This window comes from Sapajus apella, unplaced genomic scaffold (genome assembly GCF_009761245.1).
Source record: "Sapajus apella isolate SASKATOON/1434 unplaced genomic scaffold, GSC_monkey_1.0 scaffold4, whole genome shotgun sequence".
NCBI classification, from domain to species: Eukaryota; Metazoa; Chordata; class Mammalia; order Primates; family Cebidae; genus Sapajus; species Sapajus apella.
Window position 1 is genome coordinate 57,597,499 of NW_022436944.1, and position 23,515 is coordinate 57,621,013.

At 44.9% G+C, this 23,515-nt stretch overlaps 1 protein-coding gene across 6 annotated transcripts in view; it reads left to right on the forward strand.

Annotated features, from left to right (window-relative positions):
* Positions 1–23,515, forward strand: part of XYLB (xylulokinase) — a 59,132-nt gene that overhangs the window by 32,677 nt on the left and 2,940 nt on the right. For 4 of the 6 annotated variants that reach the window (XM_032270480.1, XM_032270486.1, XM_032270516.1 and 1 more), the window contains 3 exons: positions 13,475–13,533; positions 15,010–15,097; positions 17,871–17,965. In XM_032270480.1, coding sequence (XP_032126371.1) covers positions 13,475–13,533; positions 15,010–15,097; positions 17,871–17,965 — 242 coding nt within the window. The other 2 variants (XR_004265879.1, XM_032270504.1) reach the window with 2 other exon arrangements.

Sequence of the window (23,515 nt, forward strand, 5' to 3'; positions counted from 1 at the left end):
ACTGGCCGCCCGTAGAGTCCAGGTTTCTAAGATGTATTTGTCCCTCTGGGTTATAGCTGTTGTCACTAGAGAAGATAGTGAAGCTGCTTTGCTTGAGGGCCTTCCTATGATACTTTATGGACAATCCAAGTTCTATGTAATATATATTTTATACCTTTGAATCCGCTGAGTAAACGGATACTGTAAAAGTACCCATTAGACAGCATCTGCTAAAGCTGAATATACGCCTGCCCAGCAATGTCCTTTCTAAGTAAAGGCACAACAGGAATTTGTGCCTGTGTTTACTAAAGATGTATGTGAGAACATTCATTGCGGCATGACGCTGAATAGACCCACAGTGGAAACAGCCCAGTGTCCCTTAATAGTAGACAGAAAAAATGCATTGTGGTGCATCTGTACAACAGGATACTCTACCCACAGATGAAATGAACCAGCCTCAATGATACACAATGAAATGGGTGAGTCTCACCAAATGTAACACTGAGCAAAAGAAGCCAAACCCAGACATACATATGGCAGGGTTCTCTGTACATCACATTCAAAAGCAGATGAAACTACAGGCTGGGCACAGTGGCTCACACCTGTAATCCCAGCATATTGGGAGACCGAGGCAGGTGGATCACTTGAGCCCAGGAATTCAAGACCAGACTGGGCAACATGGTGAAACCCTATCTCTGCAAAAAATACAAAAATTAGCCAGACATGGTGGCACATGCCTGTAGTCCCAGCTACTCAGAAGGCTGAGGTGGGAGGATTGCTTAAGCCTAGGAGGTTGAGGCTGCAATGAGCCATGAGACACTGTCTCAATTAAAAAAAAAAAAAAAAAAAAAAAAAAAGGCAGATGAAACTATTTACTGTTGTTGAAAGTCAGGATAATTAGTAGTTACCCTTCAGAAGGGGCCTATGGGGTGCTGGCAATATTCTGTTTCATGTTCCGTGGGTGTGTTTAGTTTGTAAAAAATTATGAAGATTATAGGTTTATGATGTGTGCATTTTTCAGGATGTGTGTTCTAGGTCAGTACAATATTTTAAAATACGTAAAATGATCACCATGAGCATTCCCATTGCCCTCATCCCACCACCCTAAGTGTAAAAAGACATTTCCCAAAGGTGTGCAAAGACTTCCAAGTTCCCTAAGAATGAGACTGGGTGAGCAGGGCAGGGATGGTGCTGGAGTTGGTGGAGTGCCTGGCAGGGGTCCTCTGGCTGTCAGAGGGGACCCCAGGGAGGGGAACAGCCCAGCATACAGGGAGAAGCAGTTAGGGCAGAAGGCCCCCATGGGCTTAGGAGGAGCTGATGGGATTGTGGCATTATTCCCAGCCTCTAAAGCATTTCTTGTGCAAAACAGCATAGAGTTACTTATCCTCTTAGCAAGCTTAAATGCAGAATCAGACCTGTCTTGCCCCTCTGCTGAGTGATCACTTAAATAGACATACTTGGAACCAGCAGAGGCTGCACACACAGGAGGCCTCATTCTCCAGGCTGCCGTGTGGACTGGCCAGCCCTCATTTTCGCTCCTGCCCAGTCATCATCTCGTGTGGCTTTAATAGTTGGTGTCTAAGGAGAATAAAGAGGCACTTTGAATAGAAGTGAGTATTGTGATACTAACAACTGCCAGCATTTGTCGGACACCGAGTGTGTGCCCGGCCTGGCTCCTTAGCAATTAATCTTTATTAAACAACAGTACCTCTGAAGTAGGTACTGATGATTCCCAATTCACAACCTAGGAAACGTAATGTTGCAGTGCTTAAGAAACTTGGTCAAGCCTGGCAGAGCTGGGATCTGAACCAAGCCAGTCTGGCTCCAGACGCTGGATTCTCAACCACTGAGCCTGCTTTATTTGAGGAACAAGCGCTCTCTTGATGTTTGTAGATACCATCAGACATGATAGACACCAGCTGGGAAGGGCTCATAAGCCATTGTTTTCAGCTTATATTTCAGTGTGTTTCATGTCGTTTAGATTGATTGTAAAAACAGTCAAACCTTGTAATAGCAAGTTTGAAAAATAAAGAAAATGGGCCTGGTGCTCCTACAGCCCTGTAATCTCAGCGCTTTGGGAGATGGAGGCAGGAGGATCACTTGAGCCCAGGAGTTCGAGACTAGCAAAGAGACCCCATAATAATAGGCTGGGCGCAGTGGCTCACGCCTTTAATCCCAGCGCTTTGGGAGGCTGAGGCAGGTGGATCACGAGGTCAGGAGTTCAAGACCAGTCTGGTCAACATGGTGAACCCCGTCTCTATTTTAAAATTACAAAAATTATCTGGGCATGGTGGCTGGTGCCTGTAATCCCAGCTACTTGGGAGGCTGAGATAGGAGAATTGGTTGAACTGGGACCCGGGACCCGGGAGCGGACGTTGCAGTGAGGCGAGATCGCACCACTGAACTTCAGTCTGGGCTACAGAGCAAGACTCCATCTCAAAAAAAAAAAAATAATAATAATAATAATAAAGAGCCCGACATAGTGGCATGGGCTTGTGGTCCCAGCTATGGGGGTGGGGAGGTGGCAGGGGATGGGAGGAGGCGGGGGGATTGCTGGAGCCTGGGAGGTCAAGGCTGCAATGAGCTGTGATTGCACACTGAACTCTAGCCTGGGTGACAGCGAGATCATGTCCTAAAAGAATGAAAGAAAATGACTTACAATCTCATCCCCTCTCTCCAACCACTGGTACCATTTAGGGACATTTTCTCCCAGTCTCCTTTATTAGCGTATTTCCATACAGCCATAGTTTTGTTCCTTTTTCTTTATATGCAAAGGTTGCGTACAAGAACCAAAGTTCATCAAAAGTCATCTTCTTGGTGCTGCGGAGGGCGGCCAGGTTACTTTTCCTGCATTTGGGCATTGAGGGTGTTCTTGTTTTTTGTTTTGTTTTCTTTGTTTTGCTTTTTTGGAGACAGGGTTTCACTCCTGTCGCCCAGGCTGGAGTACAGTGGATCAATCTCAGCTCACTGCAACCTCTGCCTCCTGGGCTCAAGCAGTCCTCCCGCCTCAGTCTCCCGAGTAACTGGGACTACAGGTGTACACCACCTCATCCTGCTAGTTTTTGAATTTTTAGTAGAGATGCGGTTTCACCATGTTGGCCAGGCTGGTCTTGAACTCCTGACCTTGAGTGATCCACCTGCCTCAGCCTCCAAAAGTGCTGGGATTACAAGTGTGAGCCACCGCACTGGGCCATTGTTCTTGGTTTTCCAACATGGAATCAAACTAGAACATCTTCCATAGCTTGAATTGTTTCCCCAGGAGGCTGGCATTCCTTCTCTCATCCCAGACACTGTCTTCATGGCCAGCAATGAAGATGGAGGAAGTGAGAGATGGGGGCTGAATGTCTTCTCCTGGACAGAGCTAAGAGGCAGGATGGAAAGCAGCAGGGTCTTAAAATAACTATGTGTTTTTAAATACATAATGGATGTCTTTTTGTCATAAAAGATTCATGCAAAATAGAAATATGGAATAAGAAGCAAATGCCCCAATCATATGCCTCCCAGACTCCTTTCCTTCCTTCCAGACTGTGACTTCCTTCCTGTGACTTTCTGTGTTAGATTGAATCATATGGAATTGCCAATATTGAAGAAGTTTTGATTTACAAGAAATGGCAATTTCCTATGGCTCAACCTGATACATGTGTACACACACACACACACACATGCACACACATATATATTTAATAGAAGTGCTATTATATTCTATGTGTTATTATGAGACTTTCTTTCCATAACAGTATGTACGGGTCTACCTTTTTGTTTTCTAATGACTGGCATGAGGTCTGCTAAATTATTTTACAGCCCCAGTTGAAGGAGATTAAGATTGTTTCTTGTTTTGTTTTGTTTTTCATTTTGTTCTTGTTTTGAGACAGAGTTTCACTCTGTTGCCCACACTGCAGTGCAGTAGCACAGTCTCAGCTCACTGCAACCTCTGCCTCCCAGGCTCCAGCGATTCTTGTGCCTCAGCCACCTGAGTAGCTGGGATTACAGGTGTGCCTCATACCACCTGGCTAATTTTTGTATTTTTGTAGAGGTGGGGTTTCGCCACATTGCCCAGGCTGGCCTCAAACTCTTACATAAAGTAATCCACTCATCTTGGCCTCGTGAAGTGCTAGGATTGTAATCTCCACTTTCACCACCTCATCCTGTGCCCTATACCCTTGTCTCTACCCTAGTTCATTCTTGTGTATTTTTTTCCCATGAGCATGTTAGCTAAAGGTTTGTGTATTTTATTAAGCAATGTTAATATTTTGTTTTGTGATTCCTTTTATTAATTTCTACTTTTATCTTTTAAATGACTTCCTTCTACTTTGTGAATTCTTTTTTTTTTTTACTTTTTCTGTATTTTTTTTTGTTTTGGAGACGGAGTTTCACTCTTGTTACCCAGGCTGGAGTGCAATGGCGCGATCTCGGCTCACCGCAACCTCCGCCTCCTGGGTTCAGGCAATTCTCCTGCCTCAGCCTCCTGAGTAGCTGGGATTACAGGCACACGCCACCCTGCCCAGCTAATTTTTTGTAGTTTTAGTAGAGACAGGGTTTCACCATGTTGACCAGGATGGTCTCGATCTCTTGACCTCGTGATCCACCCGCCTCGGCCTTCCAAAGTGCTGGGATTACAAGCGTGAGCCACCGCGCCCGGCACTTTTTCTGTATTTTTAAATTGAAATCTTAGCTCATTAATTCCCATTCTGTATTAAATTCCAGTTTATGCATTTCAGAAGACTATATGATAACTTTATTTACAGAACGTGTCTTTCATTTCTAAAAAGATAGTAATTCTCATCTTTCTCTGCACCAATGAGTGCTCCTTCAAAACGGCCCCTTGTCCTTTTATCACATCTTTCATCATTCCTTGAGCATTTCCATAGCTTCTAGCATAAAAACAGTTTCACTCCCATCCTGTTTTTCCTTGGATCAGCCTTGTAATCTTCCATTTATCCAAGGAGCCCTGACTCCTTTGAGTGGGGAGCGTTTGGATGCCCACTCTGGATGCTCATTGCTACTGGGATGATGCTGTTCCCAGCCCTTTCAGTGGGCTGACCTGGGAAATATTAGGATATATATGTCTGTATCCATGCACGCATTTACCTTTCTATTTGTCTGTCTGTCTGTCTACTTCTCCATGTGTTGAAAAACATGAATTCAACCCTATGTACTCCACTTTCACTCCAACACTATGGGCCATTCTGGCTTTCTTTCCCTGTTTGTATCTTATCCTAATGGTGACAAAGTTGATTCTTTTGACCCCTCCAGATTGCTGCCTCCTTGACATGCAGGCCCCGTTTTGGCTTCTCTGCTCCCCCTCACCTGTGTTGTCTCAGTGTCCTCTCTCTAGCAGCCTCTTGGATCTGCCCCACTCTGGTTACATACTCACATGTGGCCCTTGACCGTACCCTCAGGGCTGCCTCCCAGCCTGTCTACTTCTGTTTGCCTGTCTCATGGCTTTTTAAGGAAGGAAGAAGAAAAAAGAAAGGTAGGAAGGTAGGCAGGCAATAAATATTTTTAAAGGGAAGTGCCCATTTACATTTAATATAATTATTGAAATGATTTGATTTAATTCAATTAGACCAAAGTTCTATATGTTCTTGTTTATCCTTTATTATTTTCCTATTTTATTTTTGGATTAACTGAGCAATGTTTAGTATTCCATTTTATCTCCTCTGTTGGCTTTTTAAGCTATACATTTTTAAATTGATTTTTTAAATTGAAATTCTTAACTTGAAAAGGCTGGTTTGCACTGATAGACTCTTGAATTTGTTACTCACACACTTGCACTGCAAGAAGGTTTAAAGGAAGTTTTCCCAGCTAAAGGGAAAATCATACCAGATGTAAAGTCAGAGCTTCAGGAAGGAATGTAGAACATCTATAAAAAGTGGATTCTCTTAAGTTTTACTTTGTCTGGAAATGTGTTTATTTTACTTCACATTAAAAGAATGTTTTCTGTTGTGGAATTCTAGGTTGGCACTTTTTACTTTCAGCACTTTGAAAATGTCATTTCATTGTTTTCTAGCCTTCTAATGTTTCAGATGAGAAATTAGCTGTCATTCTTAGTGTTGTTCTTCTCAACGTAATGGAGTTTTATTCTCTGATTTTGAATTTGTCTATTTACCTTTGATTTTCAGCAGTTTGATTATGGTATACCTAAGTATGGGGTATTTTTAATTATTTTATATTTATCCTCCTTGTGATTCACTGAGTTTCTTGGATTTGTGAGTTTATGTCTTTCATCAATTTTGGGCAATTCTTAGCCATTATTTCTTCAAATATTTATTTTTCCTTATTCCCTCTTTCCTTTCCTCTGGACTTCAGTTGCACAGTTGCTGTTGTCCCATAGGACTTTGACTCTCTGTTGTCTTGTTTTTTAAATTTTTTCTCTCTCCCTGCTTCAGTTGGACTCTTTCTCTTTCTTTCTTTTCTTTTTCTTTCGGTCTTTTCTCTTTCTTTCTTTTGTTCTTTTTTCTTTTTCTCCTTCCTTCTCTCTCTCTCTCTCTCCCCCCCCCCCCCTTTCTTTCTGTCTTTCCCAGGATGCAGTGCAGTGGCGTGATCTTGGCTCACTGCAACATCTGCCTCCCAGGCTCCAGTGATTCTCCTACCTCAGACTCCCGAGTTGCTGGGACTACACACGAGCACCACCACATTCAGCTAATTTTTTGTATTTTTACTAGAGACTGGGTTTCACCATGTGGGCAGGCTGGTCTCAAACTCCTGACCTCAGGTGATCTGCCTGCCTTGGCCTCCCAAAGTGATGGGATTACAGGCATGAGCCACCACACCCAGCCTTCAGATGGACAATTTCCATCACACTTGTTTTTATTCATGCTTCTGCTGTATTCAGTCTGCTGTTAAGTCTATCTAACAAATTCATTTTGGATATTATATTTTTTCTAGTTCTAGAATTTCCATTTCATCTTTTATATTTCCTTATTTCTCTGCTGAAATTTTTTTTGTATTTTAACCATTTTGTCCATCTTTTCCTCTGACTTTATATTTATAATTCATCAGAGAGTCTGCTTCCGTTACTATTTTACTCCCATTTCCTGCTTCTTAAAATGCTATTTAATTTTGGTTGAATGCTGTACCTTGTGTTTAAAAGTACAGTGTTGACTAAAGTGGCTAATTTTTTAAACCTTTTACTTTTGAGATAATTACAGATTCACATGCACTTGTTAAATAAATAGCTAATGTTCACCTGCAGAAAAGGCTTGCCCTTCTATCAGGAAGTAAGGGTGAGGTGGTGGTCTTTTTTGTTTGATCGGGGTTGGATCAGTACTGGGTTGCCACTCGAGTTAGTGTTAGTTCAGCAGTGGCTGCAGTGTCTTGAGGTCAGGATCAGCAGGATGAGGCCCCCCCTCCTTCAAGCCGTGGGACCTAACCAGAGAGTACAGAGCTTTTTCTCTGTTTTCCAGCCCTTCCCCCACTTCCGCATCACTGCTTCCACAGTAGTTCATTGGAGACAATCGGTGGGTGGAGAGGACTAGCTCTGTATTGGACACTCTTCCAGATTTCCGTCCTCCATACCAGCCCAAACATAGTTGCTTTTCTTTTCTAGAAAAGTGTATCTGCCCATAGAGTCTTCCTTCTTCGTGTCTTCCATGCTGCAGGTACAAATCAGCACTTAAGGGCTCATCTCATTCTGGAATGTATTTTATTTAGACTTCTTGAATTTATAATTTTTTGATAGCTTCAAACAAAAAGATGATGCCTGGGTTGTTGTTTATTCCATTCTGTCACTCTTACAGCTCAAGTGTGTTCTTTCTCGACCATCATCATCTTAGCTGGAAGTGGAACTGTATGTCTGTTATTAGACTAAGGTTTATTATTATTATTATTTTACTATTTATTTTTATTTATTTATTTTGAGATGGAGTTTTGGCTGCTCTGTGGCCCAGGATGGAGTGCAGTGGTGCATTCTCAGTTCACTACAACCTCTGCTCTCTGGGCTCGAGCAATCCTCCTGCCTCAATCTCCCACGTAATTGGGACTACAGGTCACACCACCACACCCGGCTGATTTTTGTATTCTCAGTAGAGATGAGGTTTCGCCAGGTTGTCCAGGCTGGTCTCGAACTCCTGACCTAAGGTGATCCTCCCACCTCAGCCTCCCAAAGTGCTGGAATTATAGGTGTGAACCACTGTGCCCAGCCTATTTTATGTGTGTGTGTGTGTGTGTGTGTGTGTGTGTGTGTGTGTGTGTGTGTGTGTATTTTAGAGACAGATTCTCACTTCGTCAGGCAGCAACGCCCCCAGGGTAGAGTACAGTGGAGTGATCATGGCTCACTGCAGCCCGGACATCCTGGGCTTAAGCAATCCTTCTACTTCAGCCTCCCGAGAGCTGGACCACAGGCATGCACCATCATGCCTGGCTAATTTTTGTATTTTTTGTAGGGACAGGGTCTTACTTTGTTGTCCAGGTTGGTCTTAAATTCCTAGGCTCAAGCAATCCTCTTCCTGTCTTGGCCTCCTTGCTAGGATTACAGGCATGAGCCACTATGCTTAGTCAGTTTATTGTGAAAAATATCATGTATACAGTAGAGTATATGTATCTGACAGCTAATTATGAAACATATCAATAAATCAAACATTTGATGATTAGCACTCAGGTTAAGAAATAGAACATTAGCCAGGCACAGTGGCTCACACCTGTAATCCGAGCACTTTGGGAGGCAGAGGAGGAGGCGGGCAGATTGCTTGAGGTCAGGAGTTTGAGACTAGCCTGGCCAACATGGTGAAACCCCATCTCTACTAAAAATACAAAATTAGCCAGGCATAGTGGTGGACACTTGTAGCCTACTCGGAAGGCTGAGGCGGGAGAGTCGCTTGAACCTGAGAGGTGGAGGTTGCAGTGAGCCAAGATTATCCCACTGTGCTCCAGACTGGGTGACAGAGCAAGACTTTGTGTAAGAGAGAGAGAAAGAGAGAGAGAGAGAGAGGGAGAAACATTGCTAGAACTAGAACCTTAGAAGCTTGCCGTGCTCCTCTTCCACTGTATCCTCATCTTCTCCTGATCTCTGCCAATATAATTTCTATCTCAAGTTTTGTATTATCGTTTCCCTGGAGTTCTGTATGGTTTTGCCAGCTGTGTATGCATTCCTTTAAATACATTGTTTCGTTTTGCCCTTTCTGAACTTCATAATATATGGAATTATACTACATGTGCTGTGACCTGCTGCTTTAGCTCAGTGTCATGTTTATGAATTCATCCATGTTAATGTGCCCAGCTATTAGCTGTTAATTTTCATTGTACTATGGTATTCTATCACATGATTATACCACAGTTTATCCATTTGCTATGGCCTGACCATGTCTCCCCAAATTCACATGTTAGAAACTTAATCCCCAATGTGACAGTGTTGAGAGATAGGCCTAACAGAAGGTGTTTAGGTCATGAGGGCTCTTATGTATTAATGCCACTATAAAAGTGCTTTCAGGAGTGAGTTCACCATTTTCTGCTTTTCAGCCATGTGAGGACATAGCATTCCGGGGATGCTGCTAAACATTGTACGAAATACGGAACAATCCCTCATGAAAAGAATTATCCAACCCAAAATAAGCAGGGTTTTAATCTGGTTGGAAGAGGAATCCAGCTTTTCCTGTGACAAGTAGAGCTACTTTCCATGTTCGTCTTCATGCCTGCTGTGGGAGCTCAGCGTCATTTCAAGTTCCTTTCTCTCAACGCCCCATGCACCCTCCCCAGCTAGTAGCTCACTTTCACTAGTGAGCATGTCTTTACTTTAGCCTGGGGACAAATACTACTGCTGCTTCTGCTGCTGAGTATAAGGGAGTGGAGGGAAGGAGCTTGAGACCCTGCTGTCATAACGTCAGCCGTGTACTCTCAGCAGCAGTTCATGAGGGTTTCTGTTTTCCCATATCCCCACCGACACTTCACAGAAACCGCCTTTAAATCTGTTGCCAGTCTGATGGGTGCAAACTGGCATCTCAGTGTCAGTTTAATTTGTGTTTTCTTAATTAATGATGATTTTGTTTTGTTTTGTTTGAGATGAAGTTTTTCTCTTTTTGCCCAGGCTGGAGTGCAACGGCACGATCTTGGCTCACTTCAACCTCCACCTCCCGAGTTCAAATGATTTTCCTGACTCAGCCTCCCTAGTAGCTGGGATTACAGGTGCCTGCCACCATGCCCAGCAAATTTTGTATTTTTAGGGGAGACAGGATTTCACCATGTTGGCCAGGCTGATCTTGAACTCCTGACCTCAGGTGATCCACCCGCCTTGGCCTCCCAAAAGTGCTGGGATTACAGGCATGAACCACTGCACCTGGGCAATTAATGATGATTTTGAACAGCTCTTTGTAACTCTGGTTTCTTCCTCTGTGAATTGGCTGTGTACATCCTTTCCCGTTTTTCTTTTTGATTTTCTGTCTGTCTTAATCATTTGCAGGAGTTTATTCTGGACTTTGAATATTAGGTTTTTGGCAGTTTTCTGTGTTGCAGCTATCTCTATCTCTCATTTGTCTGTTGCTTATTTATAGTGTCAGCAGTTTAACAGGATTTTGATTGAATTCATCAATTTTTCGTCTTACATTTTATGCTTTTGAGGTATTACTTAAGAGATTTTCCCCCTGCTCCAGTATCACAGAAGTACTGTTTTATGTCTTCTCCTGTTAATGTTACAATTTTACCTTCCACATTGAGGACTTTAATCCATCTGGAGTCTTGTGAATGGTGTTAACTTGGGATCCAATTGAATTTTTTTCCACATGTTGATCCAGTTTTCCAAAAACTGTCTACCAAGTGGCCTCTTTTACCCTTTTACTGATAGTACCCCCTTTATCATTTATCCAGTTCCTGTATGTACATGGGTCTTTCTCTGTACTCCCTTTCATTTCTTTTTCTTTGTTTTGGAGATGAGGTCTTGCTCTGTTGCCCAGGCTGGAGTGCAGTAGTGCGATCTCAGCTCACTGCAACCTCCATCTCCTGGGCTCAAGCGATCCTCCCACCTCAGCATCCTGAGTAGCTGGGACTACAGACACATACTACCACGCCTGGCTAATTTTTAAAAATTTTTAAACAGGGTCTTGCCATGTTGCCCAGGCTGGTCTCAAACTCCTGGTCTGAAGCATTCAGCCTGCCTTGGCCTCCCAAAGTGTTGGGATTACAGGCGTGAACCATGGCACCTACCTGCACTGCCTTTTCTATTTTGTGGGTTCATTGGTCTTGTTCTTGGGGCAGAAAAATTGTTATATTATTATGGTTTTGTAGTATGCTTATATTAGTTGGCAAGGGCTACCATGAGAACATGCCACAGAAGGGGTGGCTTAGACAACAGAACTTTATTTTCTCACAACTCTGGAGGCCTAAGGTCTGATATCAAGGCGTTGGCAGGGTTGATTTCTTCTTAGGCCTCTTCCCTTAGCTTATAGATGCCACCTTCTTCCTGTGTCTGCTCATGGTCTTCTCCTGTGTGCACCTGTGTCTTCCTTTTCTCTTCTCATGAGGACATCAGTCATACTGGATTAGGGTCCGTCCTGATGACTTCATTTTTAAATTAATTACCTTTCTAAAGAGGTAATATCTGTCTTTGTCTTTATCTTCAAATACGCTCACATTCTGAGATACTGGGGTTTAGGACTTCAACATATAAATTTAGGGTAGACAGAGTTCAGCCCATAATAATTTTTTAATATTTAGCATAGCAATTATCCCCTCCTTGCTTTTCTTTTTAAAATATTGTCTGAGCTGTTTAAAGGTCCTCATTTTTCCATAAATGTTTTATAAGAAATTGGTCCGGTTCCTTAAAAGAGTACAGTTAGAATTTATATTTAGGTTGAATAGGATTTATACATTAATTGGAAAAGCGGACATGTTTATAATGTCAATTCATATTCACTCAAGACCATGGAATATCTTTTAATTTATTTAGATATTCTCTTTTTGTGCTTTAACAACAGCTGCCACTTTTTCTTCGTAGAGACTTTTGAACTGTTTTTTAAGGTATGCCCTTACATGTAAGGCTACCTTGCATTTCTGGGTGCCATCATGAATGATAATTTATGTTCTGTCACATTTGCTAGTTGGTTATTATTAGAAATGCCTTGGATTATTATAAGTTGATTTTGTATCTGGCAACCTTATTAAACTCTTGTTAGTTTTATTAGTTTGCTTACCCTTTATTTTTTCCAAGTAGATGGACTACTGTCTGCAAATGACAGTTTTCTTTTTTTTTCTTTCAATACTTAAACATTTCAGTTGTTTTTGTTGTCTTATGGCATTGATTGGTAGATCTACTACTGTGTTAAACAGTGACCTGGATACCGTGAATCTGTTTTGTTCCTAGTTGTATTAGCTATCTATTGCCATGTAACAAATTATCTCAAAATGTAGCAGCTTAAAACAATAATAAATGTTTACTCTCTTATACAACTTCTTTGGGTCAAGAATTAGGGTTCAGCATAGTTGGGTGATTCTGATTGAGGATATCTCCTGAGGTTGCAGTCAAAATGTCATCTGGGGCTGCAGACATTTGAAGGCTTGACTGATGCTGGAGGATCTGCCTCCAGGCTGGCTCACTCACGTGGCTGTTGGCAGGAAGCCTCAGTCCCCTGCCATGTAGACCTCTCCCTAGCTTGCTTTAGTGTCTTCAGGATGTGGCACTTGCATCCCCCAGAGTGAGTGATCCAAGAGAGAGTGACCTGTGTCAGAGCGAGTTGGAAGCCTCAATGTCTTTTATCTTCTAGTCTTAGACTTCATACTCCATCATTTACACAAGGTTCTATTGGGTATACAAGTCAGCCCTATTGGATGTGAGTGGGGACTACTTGAAAATGTGACTATCAGGAGGGAGGCCATTTTGGAGTCTGGTTGGCACACCAGTCTAAAGAAAGTGCTTCTAAATCTCTGTTAAGAATGATGTTTGTGCCGGGCGCGGTGGCTCAAGCCTGTAATCCCAGCACTTTGGGAGGCCGAGGCGGGTGGATCACGAGGTCAAGAGATCAAGACCATCCTGGTCAACATGGTGAAACCCCGTCTCTACTAAAAATACAAAAAATTAGCTGGGCATGGTGGCGCGTGCCTGTAATCCCAGCGACTCAGGAGGCTGAGGCAGGAGAATTGCCTGAACCCAGGAGACGGAGGTTGCGGTGAGCCGAGATCGCGCCATTGCACTCCAGCCTGGGTAGCAAGAGCGAAACTCTGTCTCAAAAAAAAAAAAAAAAAAAAAAGAATGATGTTTGTTATAAATTGTGGATATGTGGCTTTTATCATTTAAGAAAGTTCCCTTCTGTTCCTGTTTTGTTGAGATATTTAAAACAAAAAAAATTATTAAAGGCAGTTAAGGGGGGTGGGAGAGCAACCTCGCGAGCAAATGAACATGACAGGCCTGCACGCACGGAGCCAGCTTTGGATCTCTCTCATAGTCCTGTGTGATAAGTGGGGGCATTGGCCCCTCATGAGCCCTCTGTAGCTGAAGAACTCTGGAGAAACAGCCTTTTCTGCCTTGGGAGAATTGGCATAGCTATTTCACTTTTTCTCTTTTTCCTTTCAGTGTCCAAGACAAAGATTTTGGCCACAGGAGGAGCATCTCACAATAGGGACATCTTACAGGTAAGCGTTCATAGTGGGCCCTACACCATGGCCTCTCCCATGTGTGTTGCGTCTAAGAGCCAGAGATTCAATGAGAAAGTCAGCCTCCATTCCCACTCCTGCAGGAAAAGGGAGCTCTTAGTTCATACTCTCTGGGAAGCAGCTCTGTTGCCTTAGAGCTCACACTGTGAGTGGGGTCTGTCTCACATGCAGGTGAATTCTACTGCCATGTACGATCCACTTTCTGATACCAGCAGTGGCCTCTGGAGTCACATGGAAAGTGCCTGTTCTTCCCTGTGGCAGACCTTCTCACATCTAATGCCAGTGTTCTTGTCTTCCTCAAGGCCTCTGCTTTCCAATTTAACCATCGCTGATTCTCCAGCCAGTCCTCTTGTAACATGGTCGTCAGACCGTTACTGTCCTTCTGGTCCTTCATTATGCCAGAAACATATGACCGAAAGTAGAATCAACCTGCGGATGTCCAACACTCAGACTGTCATCTTGTGGGGCTGTCAGATCCTGTTGTGGGACATTGTATATCTTTGGGTATAGCCTGAGGCTGCCTTAACTGTTAGAGTTTTTGTATTAGCTGTTCACTTGTGATTACCTGTCTTAGGTAAGATTTTCAAGAAACAGAGCCTGCAGTGGGAATTCTTCTTGTTGAGAGAGGAGGACTCCCAGGGGAAGGAAGTGAGGGACTCAGGGCAGAGCAGAGGAAGAAGGATAAGTGAGGGTATGGCCTCGCGCGGAGTCTGCTTCAGCTCCATCCCGGGGGGAGATGGGGCTCTGGCACATGAATTACACCACAGAGCTGGTTTTACCTTGGGACAAGGGGCCAACAGGTGAGTGGTGGCCTATGCTCAGCCAAGGCCAGTTCTCTTGAGGAGGTAGTGCTGCAAGCCATTAGTAGCCAGTGCTCGCAGCAGCTGGGGTCGGGCACACAGTGGTCCAGTGAAGGGGAGCTAGGTAGGCATTGGTGGCAACTACTACCCTATCTCTGGTCAACTAAGATCGGGTCCCCCTGGTTTTTTCCATGTAAACTCCTCTTAGTACAGGTCCTCCATTCGAAATGTATGCAATTTATTTTTGAACCTAAATGGGAAACTTCACCATTATCCCCATGAAACATGACCTTGTTAGTTTGGGTTTGTTTGGGCTTGTTAACATTAGTCTAATACCCAACTGTCTCCAGGCCTGGGTCAGTGCCATTTGCTCAGCATACTTTCCAAATCTTCTGCCTTGTCTTTGGTGAAATGGCTAAAAAGCACAGGGACAGCCTGGGGAGCTGTGGCCCTCAAGTAGAGACTTCCCCAGGTCATCCGACTCTATTATCAACCTGGGTAGCATGACCAAGCGTACTCCCCTTAAGGTAGTCAAGGTGGAATGGAAGGGGTCAGAAGACATATGAAGGAGAGAGCCTGAAAAATGCATCCCACAATGTCTGTGTTCCCTCTGAGGAACAGGCTTACCACAGTAGAGCCTCTGTGTCCTTTCCAGGTGCTTGCTGATGTGTTTGGTGCCCCAGTGTATGTTATGGACACTGCCAACTCAGCCTGCGTGGGTTCTGCATACCGAGCTTTTCATGGTAGGTCGATGGAGGGGGACAGCTGTGTCCAGAAGTGGCCAGGGCATGGGGTGGAAAGGGGAGACTGAGGTGTTCCAGATCTTTGGGGACACTGGAGTCTTGGGGACTTCAGCTTCATTGTTCTAGCTCCCAGCAGGTAAGAACCAACACATACCCTCTGTTCCTTTATTCTCTGCTTAAAGTGGAGAAAAAGAGGCTGGGACCTAACTGAATGAAGTCTGTTCAGAGGGTCAGCACAGGGGCACGGGAAAAGAACTCAGGGCATGGTCGAGGGCATGTGGACATGGGTCTGAACAGCTAGAGGGCAGGAGAGGTGGACGAAGTCCAGAGCTATCTTTTCATCAAGAACAGAAGTTGAAACAAACGGGAAGACTTTAGGCCCAAACAGTCCAGGACCCTGGACAGCTCCGTGGAGCCCTGTAGTCCTGACGGAGGCCTCACTGCAACTCTGGATGTTAACGGAAGCTCTAGGCAAGTTCTGGCGGGAGCAGCACATACCCCCAAGGGCATTTGTCCTTCCAGTTGGATCAGTTTGCCCTGTCTCCTGCCTGCTCAGGGAGCTGCTGTAGCAGCCCAGGTGGTTGTATTCTTTTCATGTTCACTCTTAACTTTTTAATATGCCTATGTAAGCTTATATTTCTCTGCCGACGTTGAGAATTAATCAGGGAACATATCCTTCGCTTAATAATTAACCTCTTACTCTTTTATTCTCTCCCCACCCCATCTACCTCACCCCGCCTCGTGCCACATCCTATGTCAAGATCACTTGGGAATTTATTTTCAGATTCTTGTATTAAGTACGTTTAACATCATATTGGCTTTTATTTGCACTTACCTATGAGTCTGCCTTCCTCCCTCTCTCCTTTCTTCCCTCCCTCCCTCCCTTCCTTCCTTCCTCCCTCCTTTCCTTCCTTTCTCTTTCTTTCTTTCTTTTTTCTTTCTTTCTTTCTTTCTTTCTTCTTTTTTTTTTTTAAACTTCCTGACATTTCTTTCTCCTTTATTTCTATGCTGAGGTTTTTGTATTATTTTGATGTATTTTTTTTTTTTTGAGACAGGGTCTCTGTTGTCCGAGCTAAAGTGCAGTGGTGCAGTCGTGGCTCACTGCAGCCTCGACCTCCTCGGCTCAGGTGATCCTCCCACCTCCACCTCAGTCTCCCGGATAGCCGGGGCTACAGGCACACATCACCACACCTGGCTAATTTTTGTAGAGATAGGGTTTCACCATATTGCCTAGGTTGAACTCAAACTCCTGGGCTCAAGTGAGCCACTCACCTCAACCTCCCAAAGTGCTAGGATTTCAGGCATGGATCCTAGTGCTAGGATTAACACACCTGGGCCGTATGCTAGTTTTGGTGGACTATACAACCTAAATGAATATTTTAAGAGAGAATTCAATAGGTGATGATTTTGAGGCCTGAAATGCCCACCAGGGTCTTTGTTTCATCCTCCCAAAGATTGGCTGAGTAAAAGACTTTTCCTGAGAGGTTTGAGGATACTCTTCCATAATCTTCTGGCCTTCAGTGTTGCTGATGAGAAGTCTTCGGCCCGCTTCATAACCCTTTTGCAGAAGTTGGGAAGGAGTTGCCCGTTGGGGACGTCACTGCTGTGCTGCACTGTGCTTTGTTTTGTTCTTTTCCCCTTTCTGTGCTTGCCAAAGGACTCCCGGGTCACTGTCCTTCTCTGCCCTCCAAAACCAAAGCCTAAGCTAAATCCTAGCTCACCAGTTGTTCCCCCTGAAGAGGGATGCTAGTCATTTCATTTGGAGATCCATTCTCCCCAGTTGGGTCTGGGCATGACTATCTTGTGTAGCCAGTCTGCAAGTATGAGTGGACATGGGACTAGAGTCTTTTGATGAGTTTCTCTGCTGTCCACCCCACCACCACCCCAGTCCCTCATTTATTCTGCTCTGAGCTGGCATTTGATTGGGAAAACTGGTTCTCACATCTTCAGAGGGCCCTTCACTCCTGGTGGGGTATGTTTGTCTTTCAATCTGACTCTACTACTAATCTTGCCTAGAAGTCGCTCATTGTTTCTTGCTCACCAATGGCAACCTTCTCCACTCATTTGCTTGGTGAGTAATTACTGAGTGCCTCCTATATGCCAGATGGTGTGCCGGGCACCATGGTTATACCACTGACCCAGAGAGACACAGCGTCTGGCCTCATGGACTTTACAGCTCAGCAAAGGAGGGACCTTAAACCAAGAACCACTGAAATATACACAAGTTGGGAAAAGTGCTCTGAGGAAAAGCAGATGGTGCTGAGGGCTAAAGAGGGCTTCCTGCACAAGTGATGGTCCTAGGTACAACTTAGCTGAGGAGAAGGGAACGGGGGCGTGAAGACTGGAAAGAACATTCTGCACAGTGAAAAGGCTCTGAGGCAGCATGAGTGGAGAGAAGACCAGGCTGTCCAGAATGCAGTGAACGAGGGGAGAGAAGAGGGACAGGCAGACACTCCTGTCATATGTCGTGCTTAACCTGACCCATTCCACGAAAGGCACAACCACAAAGAGCAAGGTACGCTAAGCCCTGCTGGAGACATGCCTGCGCTTGACATTCTTTTGTAATTTTATTGTGGCACAATCTGTGTGACATAAAAGTGTCATATAGATTGTGTCCAAGTTACCGATTTTTCATAAATGTACTGAGTTGTGCAGCCATCGCTATAATCCAGTTTTAAGACAGTTTGCCACCCCAGTGAGAGATTCCATGCTGTTTATGGTTAACATCTTCGTTTGCAATATGCACTAATGTGAAGCGACCTTTCCCTTTTAGGCCTTGCAGGTGGAACAGATGTGCCCTTTTCAGAGGTTGTGAAGTTAGCTCCAAATCCCAGGCTAGCTGCTACCCCAAGCCCGGGAGCTTCTCAGGTGAGTGACCATCAGAATTTGTTTCTAGCATTTGCGTTATGAAAGCTGGCTAGGGTTTTTTCCCCTTACCAAAAAGCTCACCTATATTGAATTTGATGTGCTCAACTAAAGGAGAAATTCTGCTTTATTGAAATTATCAAGGAAATGGAGCAAAAGAGCCAGGTTGTCAGCTGCAAGTCACAGATACTGCTGATTTTATAGCGAGGGTCAGACGGATTGCTGGGCACTTTTTGTTTTGAGACGAAGTTTCACACTTGTCGTCCAGGCTGGCGCGCAATGGCGCGATCTTGGCTCACGGCAACCTCTGCCTCCTGGGTTCAAGCATTTCTCCTGCCTCAGCCTCCCGAGTAGTTGGGGTTACAGGCAGGCACCACCACACCCAGCTTTGTATTTTTAGTAGAGATGGGTTTCTCCAAGTAGGTCAAGCTGGTCTCAAACTCCTGACCTCAGGTGATCTGTCCGCCGTGGCCTCCCAAAGTGCTGGGATTACATGCATGAGCCACCGCGCCTGGCCCTGCTGGGCATATGTTTATTGCTTCGTATGCTTCACGTGGGCTCTTCCATGTCACTGGGCTGTAAAAGCTACTGAGAGGATCTGTCACTGAAGCTCAAGACATGCACTTCAGCACTCAAATCTCAGGTCTGGATCCAGGAGAGCTGTGCCATCACCCAGGCCAGGAAGTCCCTATGAAGGCAGACCTCACTTGTTGCAGGTTGGGTTTCTCAGAAAGCAGAGTATGAGATGTCAACTAAGGTGCGTGAGGTTTATGGGAATGGGGGAATCCCACTCCCTCTTGGAATCTTCACCTATGGAAAGGAAAGGGAGAGGCAGGATTGGATGGAGGGAGAAGGGGAGCGGCAGTGCAATGTCTAGAGCCTAAGCTAATCCCACAGAAGCTCCGAGATGACCTTTAGAGTTTTACCCAGTTGGGCTAAGGGGCTGGGTCTTTATACCCCATGTCAATCAGTCATGGCATGTGGGTCGCCCCAGGCTGGGGGTGAGGCAGCTCTTTATAGCTAAGGCGGTCTCCAAAGGGGGCTATTGGCTGAGGGCTGTCTGCCCACAGCACTCCCAGCAGTTGGGAGAATAAGTTCTTCATTCCCAAGGTGAATCTGGATGGCACACACAGTACCCATGACACCAATGTACCTGTTTGCAGGAGAATCTTGCAGCCCAGCAGCAGGGGTGGATGGATCTTGTAAGGAACTTTGAAGGCTCTGAGATTTACCTGACTTGCAAGCTAAGAAATGAGCCTGCCACAGCTTCATAGTGGCAGGTAGAAAGCACAGTACTCTGGGGTCAGAGACAAAGGGCTTTCTTGCTCATGGTACATTCTTGCTCAAAGTTACTAATTTATACAAAGCACATCAGGAAGCAGGAGCTTCTTGCTCATCAGTTTCCCTTGGCCCCCAAATTCCACACGGTGTTGCAAAGTGGGCCCAGGTGGATACTGCACATGTAATAGTCTGTGCAAATGATCCCAGGCATAGAAAACTCCCAACCTTATAAAGGAGCTGCAAGCAAACCTGCCCAGACTTTGCCTCCAAAGGAGACATTATCCTTATTTTTCTTGTCAGCAAACAGATTTTCCCTCTACCCTGGAGAGAGACACTATCTCTATGTCTCTGTGCTTTACAGACATCCTTGGAGAGATAGTATGAAACAAAAGCTGTCACAGACATGTAGAAACACCATGGAGAACTGCCTCCCAGCACATCCTGGAAGCAGGAGCTCATGCTGTGCAGGAGACCAGACAGATCACACACACAGGTGTGCCCGAGCATCTGTAATTTTCTGTGTGAGAGGTCATGTTTCTCTTATGTTTGAGAGGCCACTTGATACACTGGAAAGATTCTACATTGAGACAAAGGGCATTTATGTTCTGATTCTTATTCTGCTTCTACTTCACCATATGACCTTAAGCAGTGCTCCTTGGCTCCAGACCTCTGTTTATCTGTGAAGTGGGTACAACATCTGTCCTGGCTCCTTTTAACCTGCTAATTGTGAGGCTTAAAAAGAATCCTTGAGCAGAATGGCTTTAGAGTGTAACGGGAAATCTGGAGGTAGAACTGGTTCAGTCGTTCCGCAGAAGGGCCCCAGTCACGTTCCCTGCGATTCCTCAGGCCAGCAGTGGACAGTGGGACCATAATGTGAGTCACATACGTCATTTCAAATTTTCTGCTTGTCTCATTTTTTAAAGTAGAAATAAATAAAAAGAAATTACTAAAATTAACTTTAATAATATATTTTATTTAATCCACTATATCTGAAATATTGTCATGTCAACATATAATAAATTATAAAAGTTACTAATGTGGGGCCGGGTGCGGTGGCTTATAGCGTGATCCCAGCGCTTTGGGAGGTCAAGATGGGCAGATTGCTTGAGCCCAGGAGTTTGAGACGAGCCTGGGCAGCATGGCAAAACCCCATCTCTACAAAAAAAAAAATTTAGCTGGGCATGGTAGTGCACGCCTGTAATCCCAGCTACTCAGGAGGCTGAGGTGGGAGGATCACTTGAGCCAAGGAGGTGGAGGTTGCAGTGAGCTGAGATCACACCACTGCACTCCAGCCTGGGAGACAGAGACCTTGTCTCAAAAAAAAAAAGTTACCAATTTGATATTTTACATTGTCTTTATTCCATGAAGCTTTTGAAATGTGGTGTGCATTTTCTACTTACAGTTCTGGGCATACCTCCAGTACACAGAGGTCTGCATGGCTTGTGGCTGCTGTATCAGATAGTGCAGCTCTGGGTGTGTCCACGTGGGGAGAGGGTGCTGTAGCTGCCCCAGACATCATGTCATCACAGCTCTATTCAGAGGCAGGGGTCAGCGGGTGGCACTAGGCAGACAGTCTCTCCTCATACACCTTCTGCTCGTCAGGGAGAAGAATACTGGCCTGTCCCTCCCCTGCCTCACACCCTCGCAACAGGCCACCACTTGGTGGTCAATTCTAGTTGTAGGAAAGGCCAGGGTGGGGTCTGGCTCTTTCAGTCTATCTAGAAGAAAGCCAGCAAGGAGGAAGGTACCTGGGGAAAGTTTTAGGGCAGCACAGCAGCGTCTGCCTCAGGTAGAGTCCGGAGTGAGATCCTCTGAGCTGTGCGTGCCCCATCACTCTCCCTGGCCTGCCCGCGGCCGAAATCACTGACAGCTCGTAGAACCCTTTACCGTTGGATACAAGTGTAACCTCAAACGCCCTCGCAGCAGCGGGTTGCAAGCAGTGACCGTCTATATGATTGTCAGCATACGTGACTTATATGCAGCCTGAATTTGTGGTCTGGAGTTACACTCCTCGAGAGCAGGGCCACATGCGTCACTCTCTCTGTGGCACCTATAGCAGTGCTTGTGCTCCAGGGGAAATTCAAAGCAGTAAGAACGTTTTCTTCCTTGGCTCAGCTGAACATTGCCGTTTTCTCCATTAGGAAAAATCAAAGCCCTTTACCTTTGTTCTCTGACTCCTGAATGTCCAATACAGGCTAGGACAACCTAGGCCCCTCACTGTGGGCCTCTTTATAAAGGGTCACCTGTTATCTTCTGCTTTATTTTACTCATGGGGTCTATTCCCAAGTACTTCACAAATGCATAGTTCACAGAGTAGAACCAGAAAGAACATTGGCTGTGTCACCCTCATTTGGAAGAGGAAAGGAATTTATCCCCCTAAGCCCTTCTAGATAGCACAGACTCGTGGATTTAGAAGTCAGTAGGCTCCCTGTCTCTGGCTCTTACACCCCATGCAACTGTCCCTGAGCCTTCTCAGACAGAGCTGCTCCAGCTGCATCAAGAGTAGGCCCCAGTTGCATAAACTGTTGTTAAAATACTTGATTTCCAGTCAGGTGCGGTGGCTCATGCCTATAATCCCAGCACTTTGAGAGGCCAAGGCGGGCAGATCATAAGGCTAAGAGATCGAGATCATCCTGGCCAAGATGGTGAAACCCCATCTCTACTAAAAATACAAAAAATCAGCTGGTTGTGGTGGCATGCACCTGTAGTTCCAGCTACTTGGGAGACTGAGGCAGGAGAATCACTTGAACCCCAGAGGCACAGGTTGCAGTGAGTCAAGATCGTGCCACTGCACTCCAGCCTGGTGACAGAGCAAGACTTCATCTCATAAAAAAAAAAAAAAAAAAAAATACTTCCAGCTGGTGGCGGTGACTTACACCTGTAATCCCAGCACTTTGGGAGGCCAAGGCAGATGGATCACATGGGGTCAGGAGTTCAGGACCAGCCTGGTCAACATGGCAAAACCTCATCTCTACTAAAAGAAAAAAAATACAGAAATTAGCCGGATGTGGTGGCGTGCACCTGTAGTCCCAGCTACTTGAGAGATTAAGGGATGAGAATCACTTGAACCCAGCAGGCAGAAGCTGTGGTGGATCAAGATTGCACCACTGCACCTCCAGCCTGGACAACAGAGCAAGACCCTGTCTCAAAAAAATAAAAAAAGAAACTTAACTTTGGAGCAAATTAAACCAAATTAAGAAGGAATGGGGTTGGCATGAGCTCCTACTTGTGTTTACTTGGGCGACTCCCAGGAAAATCCAGGTGCCATGGTCTTCAGTGTTGTTTGTCTGTAAGACAGTGTGTGCTCACGTGCAGTGCATGTGCATTTCTCAGGTGAGACGGACAGCCCCAGGGGAAGACTGTTCAGAGTGATAAAATAAGGGTTAGAATGTGAGGTTGTGTTTCTTTCTGGTCCTTTTTCTCTGTTGGGCTCTTTGCTTGTTTTGGCTTATTATACAGCACGTTGTATGTATAATTTTGTAGCTTGTTTAAAATTTATACATTACAACATAAATATTTTCATTCTTAAAAATGTATATGCATGCCATTTTTAATGACTGTATAATATTCTATCTGGCTAGACCAGGCACAGTGACTCATACCTGTAATCCCAGTACTTTGGGAGACTGAGGCAGGAGGATCACGTGAGGCCAGGAGTTGGAGACCAGCCTTGGCAAACATGAGATCTTGTCTCTACAAAAATAATAATAATAATAATAATAATAATAATCTGGCAAATGAACCACAATTTACTTGAGCATTTTCCATGTCTTAGTGCAGTTGCTTTTTGTTTTTCAATAATAATTAAGTCTTTATAGATAAAGGATTTTTTTTTTAACCCTTTCCTGTTCTACATGAGAATTTGACCTTTGGGTAACTGTCTAGCTCTGTTTCCCTTGAGATCTCATAAAAGTAGAATATCAACAGTTTTACTAGGGCAACATTGCTTATGTAAAAATGGCCTTTGCTTGGGAAACTGCATCTGAACTCAGAAGACTGTAGCTGCTGCCGGGCGCGGTGGCTCAAGCCTGTAATCCCAGCACTTTGAGAGGCCGAGGCGGGTGGATCACGAGGTCAAGAGATCGAGACCATCCTGGTCAACATGGTGAAATCCCGTCCCTACTAAAACTACAAAAAATTAGCTGGGCATGGTGGCACGTGCCTGTAATCCCAGCTACTCAGGAGACTAAGGCAGGAGAATTGCCTGAACCCAGGAGGCGGAGGTTGCGGTGAGCCGAGATCGCGCCATTGCACTCCAGCCTGGGTAACAAG